The 20,509-nt window shown below is 40.7% G+C and overlaps 1 protein-coding gene across 2 annotated transcripts in view; it reads right to left on the minus strand.

Moving 5' to 3' along the window:
* Asah1 (N-acylsphingosine amidohydrolase 1) overlaps positions 1-6,637 on the minus strand; it is a 34,527-nt gene extending 27,890 nt beyond the window's left edge. Inside the window, exon 1 of one of the 2 annotated variants that reach the window (XM_008850853.3) lies at positions 6,512-6,637. In XM_008850853.3, coding sequence (XP_008849075.1) covers positions 6,512-6,607 — 96 coding nt within the window. In that variant the 5' untranslated portion in view covers positions 6,608-6,637. Of the gene's footprint in view, positions 1-6,402 lie in introns of both variants that reach the window. The other variant, XM_008850854.3, reaches the window with a different exon arrangement.
* Positions 6,638-20,509: the final 13,872 nt, after the last annotated feature.

Here is a 20,509-nt window from a genome sequence, read left to right on the forward strand (position 1 = left end):
GGTCATTTGAGGATCTGTTCCTCAGGGGTCACATGGACTTGGGAGGCGCCCCTGGCTCCTTTCTTTCACCAGTTCCACCTATGTGAAGATAAGTCAAAGGTCCTTCTCGACTATGGTTGGCTTCACTTGGAAGCATGGAGGAAATGATTCCTCTGTGTTGACCCTCCTTTGTAGACTGGACACTGGTTCAAGTCCATCTGGTGGGGTCTCCTTAGCCTCCTTGATCAAGAAGACAGGTGACCCACCACAATTACAGGAGATTTTGAGAGATGCTCACAGTCCCCTGGAACTAGTCAACCTAGAAGGGCGAGGAGCAAAAACTGTCCTTTATGTCCCTCTAACCAAGTTATTATAGGCCTCAAAGTATGTCTGTTAAACTTCTCTTTTATGTTGCTTTCTAAGGCCAAAGAGAAATGTTGTCTCAATATACTTAGAATGGGGAAAATATTTTTTTTTAATTTTATTTATTTTTTTAATTTTTCGTGTACACATGTATTGCTTGCATGTAGGTAAGTGCACCCATGTTGTACAATGCCCACGGAGGTCAGAAGAGGCTGTCAGATCCCCTGGGACTGGAGTTATGAACAGTTGTTAGCTGCCATGTGGGTGCTGGGATCTTCTGCAAGAACGACTAGTGTTCTTAACCGCTGAGCCATCTCTCCAGCCCACCCCACCCCCAAATTTTTTTTTAAAAGAAGAGTCTTGATGTGTATAGTCCAGGCTGGCCTTGAACTTACAATTTTCCTGTCTTAGCTTCCTGGGTCATACACTACTAGGAACTTAAATCTTTTGAAATTTGTCAGTCTTTATGCCTTCCATACATTAGGAGAAATGAATTATGGAGCTATCAAATATAACTTAGGAAAATAACATATAAAGTGAGTTATGTCATTAAGGACTCAATGAGTATTCCACATCTTTTTAAAGAAAGATACACACAAAAAAGATACAATCTGTCCTTAAAATAGATGAACACTGCAAGATTAATAAGAACCTAAATGAAATGTATATTAAGCTCTTAACAATATATAAAAAAATTGGTGGCTGGAGAGATGGGTCAACTGTTAAGAGCACTAACCGCTCTTGCAGAGAACCTGGGTTTGGTTTCCAGCACTCACATGACCATCCCTGACTCCAGTTCCAGGGGTATCTGACACCCTCTTCTGACCTCCACAGATACTACACACATATGGTGCACTTACATACATGCATACAAAACACTCATACACATAAAAAAAGAAAAGATGGGCATGGTGGTACATGTTTTCAATTTCAGTACTCGGGAGGCAGAGACAGGTGGATCTTTGTAACTGAGATCAAGTCCAACCTGGTCTACACAGTGAGTTCCAGGCCAGCTGGGGTTACAGGGACACCCTGTCTCCAAAAAAGGAAAGGAAAGGGAAAGGGAAAGGGAAAGGGAAAGGGTAGGAAAGGAAAGGAAAGGAAAGGAAAGGGAAAGGAAAGGAAAGGAGAGGAGGAAGGAAGGAAGGGAGGGAAGGAAGGAATTAATTTGAATTAGGTGTGGTGGTATGTACCTACAATTCTAATTCTAGTACCAGGGAGGCTGAAGCAGAAGGATTTTGAACTGGAGGACAGACAAAAAAATTTTAAAGCTCTTATATGATGTTTCATTCATATACTAAAAATAAGAAAGACTATTTAAGGAAGTTAGAAAACTGATGCTAGTTTTCATACCTATCAGAAAAGAAGTTGAACTCTAGCAAGACAATTTAATTCAGCAGTAACTCTTTTCTAAATAAGATGAACACTTACTAAAAGGGTATGTTTCTTACATAATTCAGTTGATGATATAGATGCTATCATGTCTTCTGGGCTTTAATGGGATATTAAATAGCTGCTGATATTTAGGATATATATTTCTGAATGAGTGAATCAAGACCTAAGAGGGCAACAGACTAGTTTATTGTGTTAGCTCACTCACTGCCATTTTTGGAGTCTGGCACAGTACTAGGTGAATAAGCGAACAGATTATACCTGTTCTTTCTTTTGTAGTACAACAACATGGGTAAAATCACTTGGGGTTTATGAGATTAATGGAAACTCTGCAAATCAATGCTAATGTCAACAGTGTCACTACTCATATGAGAAGCTGCTGTATAAGAATCGGTTCATTTCATTAATTCCTTACTGAGTCATTAAGTCTCACTGTTACACATCTTCCAGATCCACTTAGATTATTACTGAGAACAGTCATCTCTGCCACTCTAGTTCCTTCCTTCTAATCACTCATCATCCCACTACAATTTATTTTCTGCCACCAACACTGTTTGGACCAAGATGTCCAATCCCCCCACACCGCCCGTCAATCCCCAGCTGCCAAACAGAATGAACATTTCATTTCTCAATGGTATTTAAGAGGTAACCTGTCTCCCTTCCTTCCCTGGGTGTTCTGTCACACTTAACTATCCCAACTGGCTGCTGCTTTAACTTCTCCAGTCTCCTTTTTACCTGACACATACATGTGCAAGGCTTTTGCCTAATTTTCATTTTCTCTTTTTATATCCTTTCTAGAAGAGCTCATACACTCCAGTGGTTTCAAATAAGGTCCTTACCCCCTAGATTCCCAATGTTTATCTTCTGAGCTCCAGTCCCAACAGCCTGCTACCTATTTCTGTCATTTGAAATTCAATAAAACCAAAACAAAATTCTCCTCATTCTTTAGCTCAAACTCTTGCAGTTCTGTTCCCTGGCAAGGATGCTACAGCTGGCTCTGCAGAGCACTGCAGAAATGTTTGGGTCATACAGACACTCCAGTCCCTCACCCAAACCATCTCCTGATCGTTTCTGGAAACATCTATTCCTCTTCTTAGCATTACCCACACTTCTTTAAAGCACATTGTTTTCTTCTCTGGATTAGTCTCATACACATCTGTGATCCTCTCCAATACAAATTGGGTTTTAAACAGAATTTCATTTTTTTATTAAAGTTTTAATAACTTTCTACTGTTTTTAGAATAAATAACAAATTCCTGAACAGGCTCTATAGAACCCTTGATGACACCATCCTGGTACCTTTTCTAGACTTTTCTCTAGATGCTTCTGTCACTACCATCTCTTAATTGGCTCTTCATGAAACCAAAAAACCCAATAGATGATCTAAATCAAATAACTTTTCTAAATCAAATAACTTGTCATTATCCCTGGCACTCATTCATATTGACCAAGTCATTTTGAAATATCTTTTGTTTTGTTTATGAGAGCATTGCTCTGTAGCTATAGCTGGCCTGGAACTTACTATGTAGACTAGGCTGGCCTTGATCTCACAGAGATCTGCTTGCCTTTGCCTCCCAAGTGCTGGAATTAAAGGTGTATATTACCACACCATGCTGAAATATCTTTTGATACCATGAAGTTTAATTATAATATAGTTTATCATATATGATTCAAACTAAGGGGGGAAATAAAGTCACTAGTCTTCTAGGCAGTTCTGAAGGTTCTATTGAAAGGTGGGTCCTCAGAGAATAAGAGTCTGCAGACTGTGAGTCCTTGGACAGGACTCCTATATTAAAATCCACCCACCTAGGGCTCAAGGATCATTGTAGAAGAGGGGGTGGAAAGATTGTAAAATTCAAGGAGGAGGTGCATCACCATACAGAAATAGTCCAACATGCTTCTGGGGCTCTTCTCAAACGAACCTACAGTAATAGTGTCATGATGCACAAGACCCACACAAACTTAGGCAGAGAAAAATCCAGTACAGAACTGTGGAAATAAAGAGTAGGCCTCAATCTTAGTTGAAGAATTATTGACAGCTGATTACTGCTGGGTGAGGAAGAGCTGATCTTAAAGGGAATGACTCTAGATAGGCTGACTAGATCCCGGTGATGAACTTGCAGAGGGACATTGGGGACACTAACTTAACATGTTAGGCCTTAACACAAATGACAGAAGGTATGAACTCCAGTGGAGGGGCTATGGGAGAGTGCCAAAGGGGAAGAGGTATAAAGATGATTTTCTGTATGAAATACACAAAAATTCAGTATTTTTTTTTAAACTAAGGTGAGTCCTAGGATCTGCAAGAACAGTGAAAAACAGCATGCAGTGCACACCTTTAATCCAGGCACTCAGGAGGCAGAGGCAGGCAGATCTCTGTGAGATCAAGGCCAGCCTGGTCTACATACAAGTTCTAGGCCAACTAGGGCTCAGGGAGGCCTTGTCTCAAAAAAGAGCAACAAAAAAATAAAAATAAAAAACAAAGCAAAACAAAAAAACAGTGAAGAATTACCAGGGCCTCAGCATTTGGGGTAGGATGCCCCATTTTTCATTCTGCTAAGTAAACATCTGCCTCTGTCATTATTTTAATAAGAACATTTCAATGACAACAAAATGGCCAAAAGAATAAAAGTGAAATTAATGATTTTAGTTTATACCTTTGTTTTTCTCATGTGAAAACAGTTCCCAAAATAATGCCGGTTGGTTGACTAGATTTTGATGACCACTGTTCTAAGTTAAAAACTATTAAATCAATTGAGGAGCTGTTAACTTTTCTTGTTTTGAAAACAGCTTACAAATTACTTTTGCTTGGATTAGGGATGTAGCTCAGTGTTAAATACTTGCCTAGCATTGTGCAAGGCCCTGGGTTTGAGCTCCAACACTGAAAAAATCAATCAATCAATCAATCAATCAATCAATCAATAATAAAACACATTCATTTAATAGCCAGGCATGGTAGTGCATGCCTTTAGTCCCAGCACTCGGGAGGCAGAGGCAGGTGACCTCTGTGAGTTCAAGGTCAGCCTGGTCTACAGAGTAAGTTACAGGACAGCTAAGGCTACAGGGAGACCATCTCAAAATCACCAAAAAAACCCCCACCTTTGGTTCAAAAACATAAAGTATTAGCTGAGTGTAGTGGCATACACCTTTAATCCCAACACTGAGGAGGCAAAGAAAAACAGGTCATTGTGAGATCCAGAACAGCCTGATCTACAGAGCCAGTTCCAGGCCAGCTGGGACTGCAAGGGAGACTGGGTCTCAAAAAACAAACAAAACAAAATGCTGAAAACATAAAAGTATTAAGAAGGAATTTTAAAAAGAAAACAGCTCTGACATCTGAAACTAGTCTGAGGTTCAAAGACATTAATATTCTTACAAGATGGTATGATATAGGTTACTTCTCTGCTTTTGGACACAAGCTCAGAACTCAGAGACATAATGAGACTGTCTACATAGTGACAAAAAGAGTACTGTGGAACTCAGAAAACACCAAACACCCTTTTCTTGGTAAATTAATTTACATCTTTTTTAATTGCTCCACTTTCTGAAGACAACCAATCTAGAGCAAATCCTGGATTCCTTAGTCTTATTTCACACACTAAGTCCAAATTCTGCAATGAGTGTTTTTTGTAAAGCTGAGAGCATTGTCTTTCACTCCAAACACTAAACCTAATTTGTTCAGTTACTAGGGTGTCCGTGGTGAACTCTGGACAAAAGTTATCAACTATCAAAATATTAAATCCTTTAAAAATTCCTTCAATCCCAACTCATCTCAGAAAATTCTCTACCAACACTAAGGCAAGCTAGTTTTCTTTTCCATATACTATGTCACACCTTGCCCACATGCACATATTTTTTGATCAATTAAGTTACTATATGCACTGCTTTGCTACTTTTATTTGCTAAATGTCTATTCTAGTAGCTGAATATTATTAGCCTGTTGTGTTTGACTATTATTATTCCTAAAAATTTTTCCTTCCAGGAATAAAAGAAATCCTACTGACCCACTTTCGATATCTTAAGCTTTTCAATATCACCTGCCTGAGGCAAAATGCACCCAAGTTCCCAGTTATCTACTCTGTTGGCAACAAAACAAAACTTGCAGTTTTATTGCTTTTAAGAAGTAAATTATGAAGCTTCAGTATCAGACTGGACTTCCTAAGTGGCTAGGGCTTAAGAATGTTATCTGTGGACAATAATGTGACCTCTGGTTAGGTTTTCACTCTAGAGCTACTTCCTCTTTTATAAAATGCCAGAGTCATGCTAGTCCCTCGATGTCTCTTGCAGTTACAGTTTGTGGTCCTGTGACTTGCTCGCGCTGGACCACGGGACAGGCATTCCGCGTCAGGGCGTGAAGGACAGCCGCAGCAGAACGGCTGGCCCAGGGCAGCTCCCACTACCCAGGCTAAGCCGTCCTGTGATCCCAGCTTCCCGTGGGGAGCGTCTTTAGAGTTGCCTAAAATATGCACGCTTTCTAGACAGCACCAAAGCCACAAGCGCCCGGGTCCACCAGGCCGCTCTGCACCCAAGCTCGGGGAGAAGCAGTCGGCGAACAGGTGCCAGAATCCCCGCCCTCCCCACCCTGCCTCACCGGCGCCCAAGCCCGCCTGCGCCCGCGCGTGCACCTGCGCCCCCACCCCATCTGCGCGGTGGCTGGAGTTCACCCACCGGCGGCACGTGCTGCGCCACGGCGCAGGGGACAGCCACGGCCAGGACCAAGGTGAGGCCACTTGGGCCCAGCATCTTCCCAGCCGCCAAGCCGCTCCAAGGAACTTACACTGGACTGTGGGCACCACCTGGGCCGCAAGCAGGCCCCACCCCCGCCGCTGCGTGACGGTGGACCCCGGTCCGCACCACACTCGGAGGGGGACATACAGGAGCAGCCGGCGCTGAGATGGGGCTGTAGAGCCAAGTAGTGAGGCGCCCGGGCGGCGCCGCGCCCCCCGCCAAGGACAGTGGTTGCGCCCATCCTAGCCACGCCCCGGAGGCGGGCCTCAGGCTCTTCCCGTCCCATCCCGGGAACAGCGGGTGGCCCGGGCTAGGGGAGGGAGCCCGGGGCAGCGAACTTGACTTTGGCTAGGAAAACAAAATCTCTGGACGCCTTCCGTCCGACCCAACTTTGCCCTCTGAGCGTGGCCGTGGAAGCCAGGCACCGGTGTCAAGGGCCAGGATGGGAAGGCTGTTCCTTGCGCTGTTCCTCTAAACTGAATTACCCGGGTTTTCGCGGCAGGCGGGTAACTTGGGAGTCAGTTTCTTCCTGTTAGTATAAGGTTGAATGACCAAGTGGAACCAGCGCACCATCTTTCCCTTTTGTATTTGTTTAACTCTTTAGCCCTTGTGTGTTTTCATCTAGCTCCCGAGAAGGCAGGTTGGTGGAGCTGAGCTAAACCTAGGAGGACAGGCATTTGGTGTCCTAGTCTACTTCTAGACTGCAGTTAAGACTGCCCTGCCATCCATGGACTAGGGTCACCATGGCAGGGTGAGTCACCTAAAATCCAACAGTAAATTCTAGTTGACACTCTAGTTCAACCACAGACAACTCAAGTTTTTTATTGTTTTTGCTTTATTAAAACTCAGAATCGGTAAAATCTTCAAATGTTTCATTTTTTTTTTCTGGGCCTGGGCATCAGTGTACTCTTTCTTTGCAGGTGTGTGTGAGAAGTTGCAGTTTTACCCAGTTGTGTTGCTTCCTTAGAAAATGCAATCCGTTGAAGGTTGGGAGACTCATGTGGTCTCCTTAATTTGGAGAAGGATGGTACTTTTTAAGGAGGAAGTTTAACTTTTGGAAACATAACACATGATGAAAGCACACTTGAGTTCCTGCTTAGGTGACCAAGATCATAAACATTCACGTTCTAAAGGGGGACACGGAGGATAGTGCCTGTAGCCCCCTTCCTTCTGAGGCTGAGGCAGAAGTCTGCTTTCCGGCTACGATTTCAGGACCAGCATGGTAAAACTTCATCTCAAAACACAAGATACTGTGGAGTTTGCCAAGCTTTTCTCCTGACACTGAATGTAAGGAAAAAAAAAAAAAAGGACAAAAAGTTTTTTACCTCATGAGGGTTACTAGGTGAGAAAGGATCAGTACACTTGATGAGTAGGAAAATCCTTTCAATAGCAGCAGTTAGGAGAGATGAGAGCAAAGGGGAGTTGAGAATGTAGAGGCTGGGAGATATGGAAATCAAGTCTAGGCAGCATAGACAGTTCTGAGAAGGGGAAATTTGAGCAGCAGGAGGTGAGAAGCTAATCCTATGGATGCTGAGGAAATGTCTTCCAGACAGGGAGCAGCTGGTTGAACAGTGAAAATGTGACTACGATAGATAATGCTTAATCGAATATAAATATTACATATTATTTGTACATACCAAAGTATTATATTGTAGCCAATCAAATATGTACAGTTCTATGTGTAAGTCAAAAATAAATTTTTAGCCAGGCGTGGTGGCGCACGCCTTTAATCCCAGCACTTGGGAGGCAGAGGCAGGCGGATCTCTGTGAGTTCAGGCCAGCCTGGTCTACATAGTGAGTTCCAGGACAGCTGGGGCTACAGGGAGACCCTGTCTCAGAAAGACCAAAATAAATAAATAAATAAACAGACAAACAAACAAACAATAAATTTTTAGCAAACTGTGTAAGTGAAATGCTACAACTTAGTTTAAATGTGAGCCAGGCACTATGGCACACACCTTTAATCCCAGCATTTGGGAGGCAGAGGCAGGAGGATCTCTGTGAGTTCAAGGCCAGCCTGGTCTACATAGTGAGTTCCAGGTCAGCTGTGGCTACAGGGAGACCCTGTCTCAAAAAGACCAAAAGAAAAAAGAAAAAGTGATAATGTGAAGTTTAGCTGTTTCAGAACTTTCTACCTCACTCCTCACTTTATGCTAAACAAATCTATTCTTTGAAATTAGACCATTTTATGCATGTCTCCAGCCCCCAATACATACCCTTTGTGTGTGTGTGTGTGTGTGTGTGTGTGTGTGTGTGTGTGTGTATCAGTGCTGGAGATTGAACCTAGGGCTTTGCACTTGCTATGCAAAAGCTTTATCAATATTATATTCCCAGCACCCTTTTACTTTTCACTTTCTACATTTTCAGGCAAAGTCTCACTGAATTGCCTAAGTTGGCCTTGAACTTGCCATTGTCATGCTTCAGCCACCAAACTCAGTCCCTACCCACCCCTCCCCCACCACCTCCTCCTTCTTTCTCCTCCTTTTCTTTCCCCCTCCTCTTTAAAAAAAACAAAAACAAAAAAAACCCCTCAATTCCTAGTGCTAGAGATGCACAGAAAGTCAAAGCAAGATATGTTTACAGTGGTTTAAGCATACTGACTTATTCATGGAAAATGATATTTAAATGTACAAATGAATAATATCTGTGGGAAAGGTGACGCAAATGCTGCAAAGAAGTATCAAGTTTGAGACTTGGATAACCTGCTACCTATGCAAGAGTCAGCATAGGTAATCAAATTGTTAATAGGAATAACTGAAGTTCCTGGCAAGCCATTGACTTCCTAATCTACTACCTAACATTCTTGGGTTCCTGAGGTGGAGTTTTGATTGAAAATTGTAACTTAATAACTCCACCCTAAATGAATTATAGCACATTACCCAGAAAGTATGACTTGATTTAATAAATGTTGGATATACAACGATTTGTACTAGAGGGTCAAGATATATGCATATGATATTTCTGTTTCAAAACTAAATATTTTAACAGAAGTATTTACCAAATTAAAAGAAATTATTTTTAAAAAGTCTTAGAGGAGCTGGGTTTGTGGTACACACAATTCTAGAATTTGGGAGGCTGCAGGAACATTGCAAGTTTGTGGCAAGCCTGGACTACATAGTGAGACCTTGTTTCTTAAACTGGAGTTAACTAATTAGTTAATTATAAGACGATACGTTTAATATATTTTCTGTATTTCAAGAGATTTTTATCCACCTTTACAGGAAGGAATTTAGGTGAAAAACTGAAAGCCAGAGGCCATACAAAATTGCTATATTTTCTTTCTTCTAATTGCTTTATCACACAAGCATACTTGCTTTTTTTTTTTTCTGCTTAAAATCTTTTATTACCTTCATATCACGAACAAGGTAGAACCCAACACCTCTAGCCATATACAAGGCTTTAAAGTCCCTATGAAATCGAGCTTTATTTTCTGTGATACTCTTGTCCATAACTATGACATCCCAAAATATGTGAGTTTACTAAACATGGAATTGTTTTACTTCCAAATTTTGGCTCTTCTGTTTCCTTTCCTTTTATTATTTTTTTTTAAATTATTTAATAACCACATGATTAAAAGAAGCATTTAATTATAGCATTAACATATTCAATAACAATTTCCAGAGCAAAGATGCATCTCTTTCAAAATTGGTTGTAAATTTTTAGGTTCACAGTTGAATACAGTTATACAATATTAAACTCAGTATAAACCCTATAAGATATAAAATTGAATGAGGTTTTAACATTTAAAAAACATCTCCATTTCATTTTAAAATACACTGTTTCATACAGAAAAACTCATTTTTCCCCTCATTTTTAATGCTACTAACACTGAGATGTTTGCACATGTGCCTCTAATCTCCATGTATCTGATTATTACTAGTCACAGTCAGTTACACTCAGATCCTTGGCACCTGAGTATGGATATAAAGTCATCAGGTAGATTTCAATGGTACTGTTTTTCACATCTACTAATTAACATAAAGCAAATTTTTATGCTTCTTCCTCAAATATAACTCATTCTTTTATTTGTTGATTTTTTTGTGTGTATTTCATATAGAACATTCCAATCATTCATTCATCTATATACCCACATCCCAAATGGCACCCTCCCATAGCCTCCCCAACTGGAGCCCATGTACTCTGTCATTCCTGTTACTGTCCACTGTGTTGTTGGTGCCCCCAGCCGTTCCCCAGTGCTTGTCCATCCGCTGAATCTAGTCAGCCTATTTAGAGATCCTTGTTTTAGGAAGATCAGCTGTTCCTCATCTAGAAGCAATCAGTTGCCAATATTCCTTTAGATAAGATTGGGGTCTGCTGTTCTTTTTCCCAGTTCTATGCTGGGTTACTGTCTGGGAGTCTGTTGGGCACCCTGGCCAACAACTCAAAGGAAGGTACCTCCTGTCTGGCATTGTTTCTTGTTATGTAGCCTTTAGCTATACACATGGACTCTTAAAGAATTATATTGATCCCTTTAATCTTTGGTTATACTTTCCTTTAGGGTGTTTAAGACCATACAGTTGACCCAGATAAACCAATTTATTTTTATTCTCAAGGCCGTTCGAGGATCTGTTCCTCAGGGGTCACATGGGCTTGGGAGGAGCCCCTGGCTCCTTTCTTTTACCAGTTCCATCTATGTGAAGATAAGTCAAAGGTCCTACTCGACCATGGCTGGATTTACCTGGAAGTGTAGAGGAAATGTTTCCTCTGTGTTGACCCTCCTCTTTGTAGACTCAACACTGGTTCAAGTTCATTTGATGGGTTCTCCATAGCCTCCTTGATCAAGAGAACAGGGGACTCATGACAGTTACAGGACATTTTGAGAGATGCTCATAGTCCCCTGGAACAGTCCACTTAGGAGGGCAAGGAGCAAAGACTGTCCTTTATGTCCCTCTGACCGAATTAGTACAGGCCTCAAAGTATGGCTGTTAAACATCCAAGAAGGTTAGTTCTACCAGTCTGGTACTTTTAATTACTATGTGCTATGTAGATAAAGCTTGGACAAAGACCAAACATTCTCAGATAAATCTTGCCTAGATATGTGTAGGCTATCAAAACTGCTGTGAGTTCATATGTGCCAAGACAACATGGTTTTTTGTTTTAATAACCTCAGCTTGAGGAATAGTCATACTTTGTTCCAAAACTAAAAATTTAGTGCTCATGTTTAAACTAATTGTCTTCCTGTAAATGTCAAAATAAAAATCATAATAATTATTGTTCAGTTTGTATTTTTCTTTCTGAAACATTTTGAAGTCTTGTTGCATGTATGATAATCTGAACACGTGAGAATTTAAAGAGCCACTTTAAAAAAATCTTTCGGTCTTGAATGATTAAGCACTTGTCTCCATTCTCTAGGTTTATATGCCCTGAAGATGTTTGTTACAATTAAAATTTCTTAGGGAAAAAAATCTTTCTGTCCTATTTCTATGTTTTTCCTTGATAAGATGTACTTTTGACCAGGATATTGATCCTTTATTTTAGAGGGAGGTGCCAAGGCCTTGAGCATTCTACACATGGGCTTCCTTAACCACTGAGCTACATTCCAAGTCCTGGAAGGTTCTTTTCAACTTCACTCAAATCCTGTAATCTCTAAACTGTTCTAACTTCACTTAAGTGGTTATAATCAACTACCTAGTGCTTCAACAAACTGTTTCTAAAAAGTTGTTCTTGCAATGAACATTAAACACTTGATGCAGGTGCTTGGAAAATAGTGAATAAATGATTCTCACCCTCTGGGACTTTAGCCTCATGACAGAAAAGTAAAGGTGAAAGAAAAGATGGAAGGCAAAGTATAAATTCAATGAGTATCTTGAAAAGTTTCAGTGTATTTAGTCCATTAGGCCAGACTTTATCCCTGGCTCATCTTGATGGTGTTTCACAAATCTCAATTCTATTTCTCAGTTGCATGGCAGATACATGATTTGGATATCCTTTTTCTTATCTCTGGGATGGGTCCTGACTGGCCTAATGCATTTAAAATCACTCTGTCGCATTGCCACAGTGCTTGGCTTAGGACTTAGTCACTCAGATGCTGGTATCAAACAAGTTGTGGTTTGAAGCCTGGGACTTGTGCTATATAATCAAAGCAGTTGGCTTCTCTCTTCTGATAGGAAAGAGGAAGTTGGAAGTCCAGTGTTGCTGGTATTCATGCCACAAACTTGAAGGGAGCCACCTAAGATGAAATAGATGCTGTGCACAGCACAGTGGAAAGATTAATAGAAACTGGGTCATTGATGACATCGTTAAGATGTTAGATCAACCAACTCCAGAGCTTGTCCAGCAATTGAACTCAACTCTTCATTTCCATGAGCCACTATTTACTACTGAAGCCAGCTCAAGTTGCTTTGCTTGCAAGTTGAATTGTGTTGGAGAGTTCCTAACTGATACCTGGAGAAAAATACATTCCTTCCTTGTAAGTAATAGAGGAGGGTGTACTGTAAAGCTGTGAAGCCTTAGTCTCAGCACTTTTACTTGCTCAGGAGCCTTGACAGTCTTCCACCAAATTTTATGCTTCTAATTTTATATTCTTTCCCTCAAAAAGGACCACTCAAGTTGTATGAGATTCAGGTCTCATAAGACTGTTGATTTACCATTAGATGTTTTAGGGAGAAAATTGACCTTTCTGATTTTTTTTTTACTGGTGTCTCTCTAAGGGAGGAATGACTTATCAAATTGGTAGATAACTGAAGGAGTCACAGTGCATGAATGACCTAGTCTCTCCTTGGCTCTCATTCACACCTACCTTCTACCGTGATAAGCTCATTGCATGCAGCCCTAGAGTGGAAGTGGAAATAGTTGCTGCCTTTGACTATATCTTCACAAGTTGGTGGATCTCTAACGAATTTTGAAACATGATGTCAGTGTGCTGGCTGTGTAAATTCTGAAGAAAGCACCCCAAAAGGGGAGGCATGTAGAAAAGACAGACAGAGAGTTGAGAAAGTCTTGATATGTAGCTAGCCCTGGCTGACCTGAAACTTGCTATATAGTTCAGGCTTGCCTCAAACTTGTGGAAATCCTCTCCTGCCTCTGTCTCCCAAGTGCTGGGATGACAGATGCAGAGCTATGTGAGCCAGTCCTAAGTAGTTTTTCATTGCAACACAAACAAAGACATGACACACTATTACTTCTCCAATTTCCTCTTAGCAAATAGCAATTCAATCTTTCTGGTATGCTTAGGACAAAAATTTTTTTGGTCATCTTTGACTTTTCTCTTTTTTACCACATACTTACTGCTCCAGAAAATCTTACTTGCTTTGCCTTCAAAATATATGGTATCCAGAATCTAACCATTTTTCTGCCTTGTGTTGCCTGTCCAGTTATACTCATCTGGATTATTCTGGCTTTCTTCCATCACCCATGTACTCTCCATAAAGATCATGCCCACTTTTCCCCTCGTAACTGTCCAGTTACCCATTACTTGGAAAAAAAGCCAATGTTTCACCATGGCCTGTAAAACCACACCTGGTCTAGGTAGACTCCTGTACTTCTCTGATCTCAGTCCTACCAGTTTCTGGCTTTTTCATGAGACTTCAGCCACACAGGCCTTTCTGAGCTTCAGACATGCTAAGGATGTTCTATATGAGGAACTTAACACATTGTTCCATCTTTTAGAATATTCCTTCCTAGATATACATGTGGTTCACTCAAATGTTCAAATAACCGCTTTTAAGGAATTCTTACAGCATCATTTATAAGACAACTAGGTACTTCCTAGCTTCCCAACACCACTGGACTTACCTCTAAATGTTATAATTTTCCTCTTTATTTGCCTAATGTCTGTCTCCCTCTAGCCAGATTGTAAGCTCCATGAGGTTAGACTTTTTTTGGTTTATTGCTATATTCTCAGAACCTAGGACATTGTTTGGCATGGTTTATGAATAGTTACTAAGTTAATGAACTAACTAAAATAACTGTGATAATATCATATATCAAGTGTTTTCTGCTATAATATAAAGACTAACAAACCACAAGTATCCCAGTCACCCAGTCACCACCCATCAAAGAAGCTTCTTTTACAACAGAGATTTATTACAGAATTCCAAAATTGGTCATACAGAGATTGCCCAAACTTAAGTGGCACATCTATGATGCAACCTCTACTCCTAAGGCTCACTCATGGAACATACAATAAGGCATAAAGAGAATACTAATGCATCTTTCAGTTCTCATCAGTGAAGCTCCTTCATGCAACAGAGGAACAAAAACACAAAAAGTCACAAATGGCAAAAACACAAAGAAAATAAGTAAGAGTCTGCAGAGTGTGAGTCCTTGGACAGGACTCCTGTAATAAAATCCCTCCACCCAGGGCTCAGGGACCATTGCAGAAGAGGGGGCAGAAAGATTCTAAGAGCCAAGGACATGGTGCATGACCATATAGAAAGCAGAGTCCTACAGGCTCCTGGACCTTCTCATATGAACCTATAGCACTGGTGTCTTTCTGTTTTCATAAGTCTATCTCCTGTATTTCCCTCTCCAGCCTAGATTCCACAATCAGTCATTCACTTGACAATATGTTAAACATTCTTGTTTTCTATTCTTTTGTTTCCCATTCTGTAGGACCCCAATCCTGGTTGAATACAGCTATTTATATCTTCTACATACCTGAACCTGGGCTTCTTGGTCCTCCCTAGTAGATCAGGTATCATTAAGGCAGAGAGGCAGGTGGATCTTTGTGAATTCAAGGCCAGCCAGGTGTACACAGTGAGTTCCAGGACAGCTGGGGCTACAGGGAGATCCTGTCTCAAAAAGACAAAAAAATGTATAATATGATCTAGGGATATAGCTCAATTGGTATAGTACTTGCCTAGCATGTAGATCTGACCCCCAGAACCACATAAACTGGGCATGGTGGTGCACACCTGTAATCCTAGCACTTGGGAGATGAAGGCAGGAGGATCAGAATAGAAGTTCAAGGAAACCCTTGGCTACATAGCAAGTTCAAGGTCAGTGTTGGATATATGAAACCAGCCCCTGCTTTTCAAAAATAAATTTGAAAATCCAGAGAAGCCAGGAAACTATTAAATGGCCATGGGGAGGTACTTCCTGGGAGGGGTGGTAGAGAATACAGTGATATATGGGGAAAGGTGAACATTAGAGTAGGAAGGATTAAATAGAGTGGAGAATGGGAGGGCAGGGCAAAGGAAGGAGTATGGGGAGGAATAATTAACACCAAAGGCCTTTAGAAGAAGCCATATGGAAGCCTACCACTATAGAAGCTTCCTAAAGTATACACATATACAATATAAAAGGAGGGACATTGCCCTTTCTAGACATCATAGGCTAACAAAAGAAAACCCCAGTGCTAGGAATTGACTCCCTCTCTAGAAGCTGTTACCCAGGGGACCAATAGACCTTCAAACAATACTGGCCATTGCCCCTGCTCTTAGTTACCCATTAGAACTTGATGGTAAAACCCTATTGTTGAAGACACTACATACATGAGCTGTAGAAAAAACAAGGAGAAATCAAGTTGGTGCTAACTTCAGAGCTTCATCTCTTCTGGCTAGCTTTCATAGTGCTGAAAGGTGCTGTGCATGCTACTGGAAGGAAAATAATCATAACCTTATCCAGCTGTGAATTCTGTGAACTACAACAGCTAACCTGACTACATAGGCCCACTGGTGCAATAGTGGCACAAATATTATGGGAGTAACCAATCACTCTCTACTTGGATTTAAGGTCTGCTTCATAGTATGGAGCCCATATCTGACACTGATATAAGGCTTAGGAATCTAAGGCTATACAGGTCACAGAGCATAAGGGAAAGTAATACCAGTTTTCTACTAAATAGTTATAGTATTGACTTCTAATGACTTATTGTTATACCCATAGATTAATGCATCTCAGCAGATGGGGATTAACACAGCTACCCACAACTAATGTGCAGAGGACAAGAGACTGCAGAGTGCTTATCCCTGAATAGGACAACTGTATCAAACTTCTGCCTCCCAAGGCTCTGGGATCACTGCAGAAGAGGGGGCAGAAAGACTGTAAGAGCTAGAGGTGGTGGATAACCACAAGGAAATGGAGTTTTCTAGATAGCTTGTCAGTTACTCATATGAACTCATAGCAATACACAAGTGACAGCATACACAAGTCCAATGCAAGCTCAAACCAGACAAAAATCCCAGCATAGACATAAGGAAGATAAGAAACCCCAGCCTAACTGATGGCTTCTGGGAGAGGGAGAGACGGTCTCTTTCAAGGATGAGGCTCTTGGTAGGTTAATGAGGCTCCAGAGGATGGACCCACACTTTAAAACTTTGGGGGACACAAATTAGACTCTATAAGGCCTTATTATATGTAGAGTAAACTAAATTGAGCAGTGGGCGGGGCGGGGTGGCAGATAGGGGATCTAAATGCCATCAAATTATATTGTATGAAAATCACAAAAATTTAATAAAAATGTACATGTAAAATATTCATGACAAATGCTTGGTTGTGCCCTTTCTTCTATGTGACAACTTGCTATTCTCATGCATTCTCTCTCCTCTAATCACTCTTTCAAAATTTCCCAAATATTTGATCACCTACAATTTTATTTTTCTTTCATTACTTTGTCTTCTTCATAGAGAAAGCATAAGTTTAAGAAGAGAATTACCTCAGTTCTCTGCCGCCTCATCCAGGCACATTCTACGCCTGTTCACATCCTTTCTACTGCTCTCTTGCTGTGGTGAAGATGTTGCCCTTTTATTTAAATCTAGTCCCTCTACTTCTGGATTCCTGCTTGTACTTCCCTTTTAGGAAGGACATGCTATAAATTGTGACCCTTTTCATCTTCAACCTCCTTTCTTTGGCTTTTCAATATCAGCATTTAAACATACACAAATTTCTTTGATGTTAAGAAAATAGTCTTGCCGGGCGTGGTGGCACACACCTTTAGTCCCAGCACTCAGGAGGCAGAGACAGGCAGATCTCTGTGAGTTCATGGCCATCCTGGTCTACATAGTGAGTTCCAGGCCAGCTGGGGCTACAGGGAGACCCTGCCTCAAAAAGACAGAAAAAAAAAAAAAGAAAGAAAATAGTCTCCACTCCCCTTCATGCATAGCCAAAGTCCTCAAAAGAGAAATATGTAGAAATAACCAAACTTTGATTCATGGACTAGTATCAGACCCATGAGGAGGTTTTCAATGTGTTTATTGTAAAAGAAGAAAGCACTAGGCCAACATTGTCTGTCTACTCATATACTACATTACATAGAAGTATGTCAGATGAAGGTTAATGTCATCTATGAATTTCCTTTTATTTTGCTGTATCCTTATGTTTATTTTTACTTATTTTTGGTTTTTGATAACAGGGTCCTATGTAGCCCTGATTGGTCTGAAGCTGGTTAGGTAGACCAGGCTGGCCTCAAACTCACAGAGATCTGCTTGCCCCTACCTCCTGAGTGCTGAGATTAAAGGTGTGCACCACCATGCCCTGTTGTTTTATTATTAAAATGTTTTTTTTAATTTTTTGTTTTTATTTTATGTGTACGAGTGTTTTGGCTGCATGTATGTTAATGCACTGTGTCATGCAGTAGCCACAGAAGCCACAAAAGGGCATCGGCTCTCCAGGAACTGGAGTTATGGATGGTTATTAGCCATCATGTGGGTGCTGGGAGCTGAACCCAGGTTGTCTGCAAGAGCAGTCAGTGCTCTTAACTGCTGAGCCATCTCTCCAGACCCTTAATTTTTAATAAAATGGTAGTATTGGTAGGTACAGTAAAAATTATTTCCACTTTAAAAAAATTAAAATTCCTAACCCTGTCAAGATAGCACAAAACCTTTTTGCATTCATCATTGTGGAGCCATCTGTTATAACTATTTCCTCACTCGCCTCTCACTCAACATGCCCCCATTTGGTAGTAAACTAATCACTCTACCAAAAATACTCTTACTGAGGTATTCCATGAGCTGTGTAATGCAGAAGACAGTATTCATTTTAGTGAATTTCTCAGTGTAGTAGGTAAGATGAACCATATCCTCTTTCTTAACAGGCTTTCCCTTTTATGGCTCTGCTATCCACATTCTACTGAGTTTTGATGTCTTTCTTTGACTTCATTTCTAGTCTTCTGCCAGCTTCCCACTGAACCACACAAGTGTTACAAATCAAATTCTAGGTATCGGTCCAGTCTACTTTGTCTCCCAAGCTGATTTCATCCCCTCCTGATCTACTTTGCTTTCTCCACTGCTGTGACAAAATATTCTGACCAATACCAACTTGGCCAGGAAAGGATTTATTTGGCTTACATCTCCTGGGTAACGGTTCATCACTGAGAGAGCCCAAGGTAGGAACTCAGGGCAGGAACTTGGAGGCAGGAGCTGAAGCACAGACCATGGAGGAATGCTGCTTACTACTCTGCTCCCCTGGCCCATTCTCAGCCTACTTTCTTATACAATACAGAACAACCTGTCCAGGGGTGGCACCGCCCACAGTGTGTTGGGCCTTTCTACTTTACTCAACAATCAAGAAGATACCCCACAGACATGGCCCACAGGCCAGTCCAAGAGAAGAAATTCCCCAATTGAGGCTCTGTTTCCCAGGTGTGCCAAGTTGACAACTAAATCTATCCAGCACACCACCCATGTCTTCTGTGTCCAGATTATGTAACTGCTCTCTCCAAATGAATTTCATAGATGCCTTCTAAGTCAAAAACTTAATTCATTGGTTTTCCTTCCTCTTTCCAAATCTTTATTTCCTCCCACTGACTCAAATATTCATACTGGGAACTTAAGAGTTTACCTGACTCCATTTTCCTTTATCTCCTACATTTAATCTTAATGATTAAGATATTTTAAACAGCTCTGCAACCTCCACATCTCATTACCCACTCTTTAGTCCAGGTTGCCATTTCTGTCCTTCACTGCTGTAATGAATCCCTATCTGGACCTATTGTTTTCTCCAAAACATCCTCTAAAATGCAGTCTGAATAATCTTTGAACGATGAATCTGTCAAAGGAGAAATTAAGAAAGAAATAAAAGTAGTCCTTGAACTAAATGAAAAGGACAATACAACGGAACAAAACTTCTGGGACATGTTGAAAGCAGTCCTTAGAGGGAAGTTTATAGTTCTAAGTGCCTACATCAAAAATTCAGAAAGAGCCGGGTGTGGTGGCGCACACCTGTAGTCCCAACACTTGGGAGGCAAAGGCAGGTGGATCTCTGTGAGTTCAAAGCTAGCATGGTCTACATAGTGAGTTCCAGGACAGCTCGAGCTACAGGGAGACGCTGTCGCAAAAAGACCAAAAAAAAAAAAAAAAAAAAAAAAAAAAAAAAAAACAGAACACAAATAAATGACTTAACATTGCAACTCAAGACGCTTGAAAAGCAACAACAAATGAAACCCAAACCCAATAGACAAGAATAACAAAAATCTGGGCAGAAATTATTGAAATACTAAAAAAGAAGACAATACAAAGAATCAACGAAACCAAGAGCTGGTTCTTTGAAAAGATCAAGATTGATAGACTGCTAGCCCAGGTAACCAAAAGAAAGAAAGAGCACCTCCAAATCAACAAAATCAGAGATGAAAGGGGAAACATCACAACAAACACCAAAAAGATCCAGAACATTATAAGGGAATACTTTAAAAACCTATATGCTACTAAATTTGAAAACCTGAAAGAAATGGACAGGTATCTAAAGGCATGGGAACCACCAAAAATAAACCAAGAAGAGATTAACAAGAGAGACCCATAACACATAAGGAAATTGAAACAGTAATACAGATGGATTTACAGCAGAATCCTACCAAACATTTAAAGATCTACATCCAATACTACTTAATTTATTCAAAAAGATAGAAATGGAAGGAGAACTTCCAAATTCCTTCTATGAAGCCAGCATCACTCTAATACCAAAGCCAGGTAAAGATCCTACCAAAAAAGAAAACTATGGACCCATATCCTTAATGAACGTAGATGCAAAAATTCTCAACAAAATACTTGCAAACCGCATACAGACACACATCAAAAAGATCATCCATCATAATCAAGTCGGCTTTATCCCAGAGATGCAGGGATGGTTCAATATATGTAAGTCAATAAATGTCATAAATCATATAAATGGG

This window comes from Nannospalax galili, unplaced genomic scaffold (assembly GCF_000622305.1).
Source record: "Nannospalax galili isolate Female #2095 unplaced genomic scaffold, S.galili_v1.0 scaffold1025, whole genome shotgun sequence".
NCBI lineage: Eukaryota > Metazoa > Chordata > Mammalia > Rodentia > Spalacidae > Nannospalax > Nannospalax galili.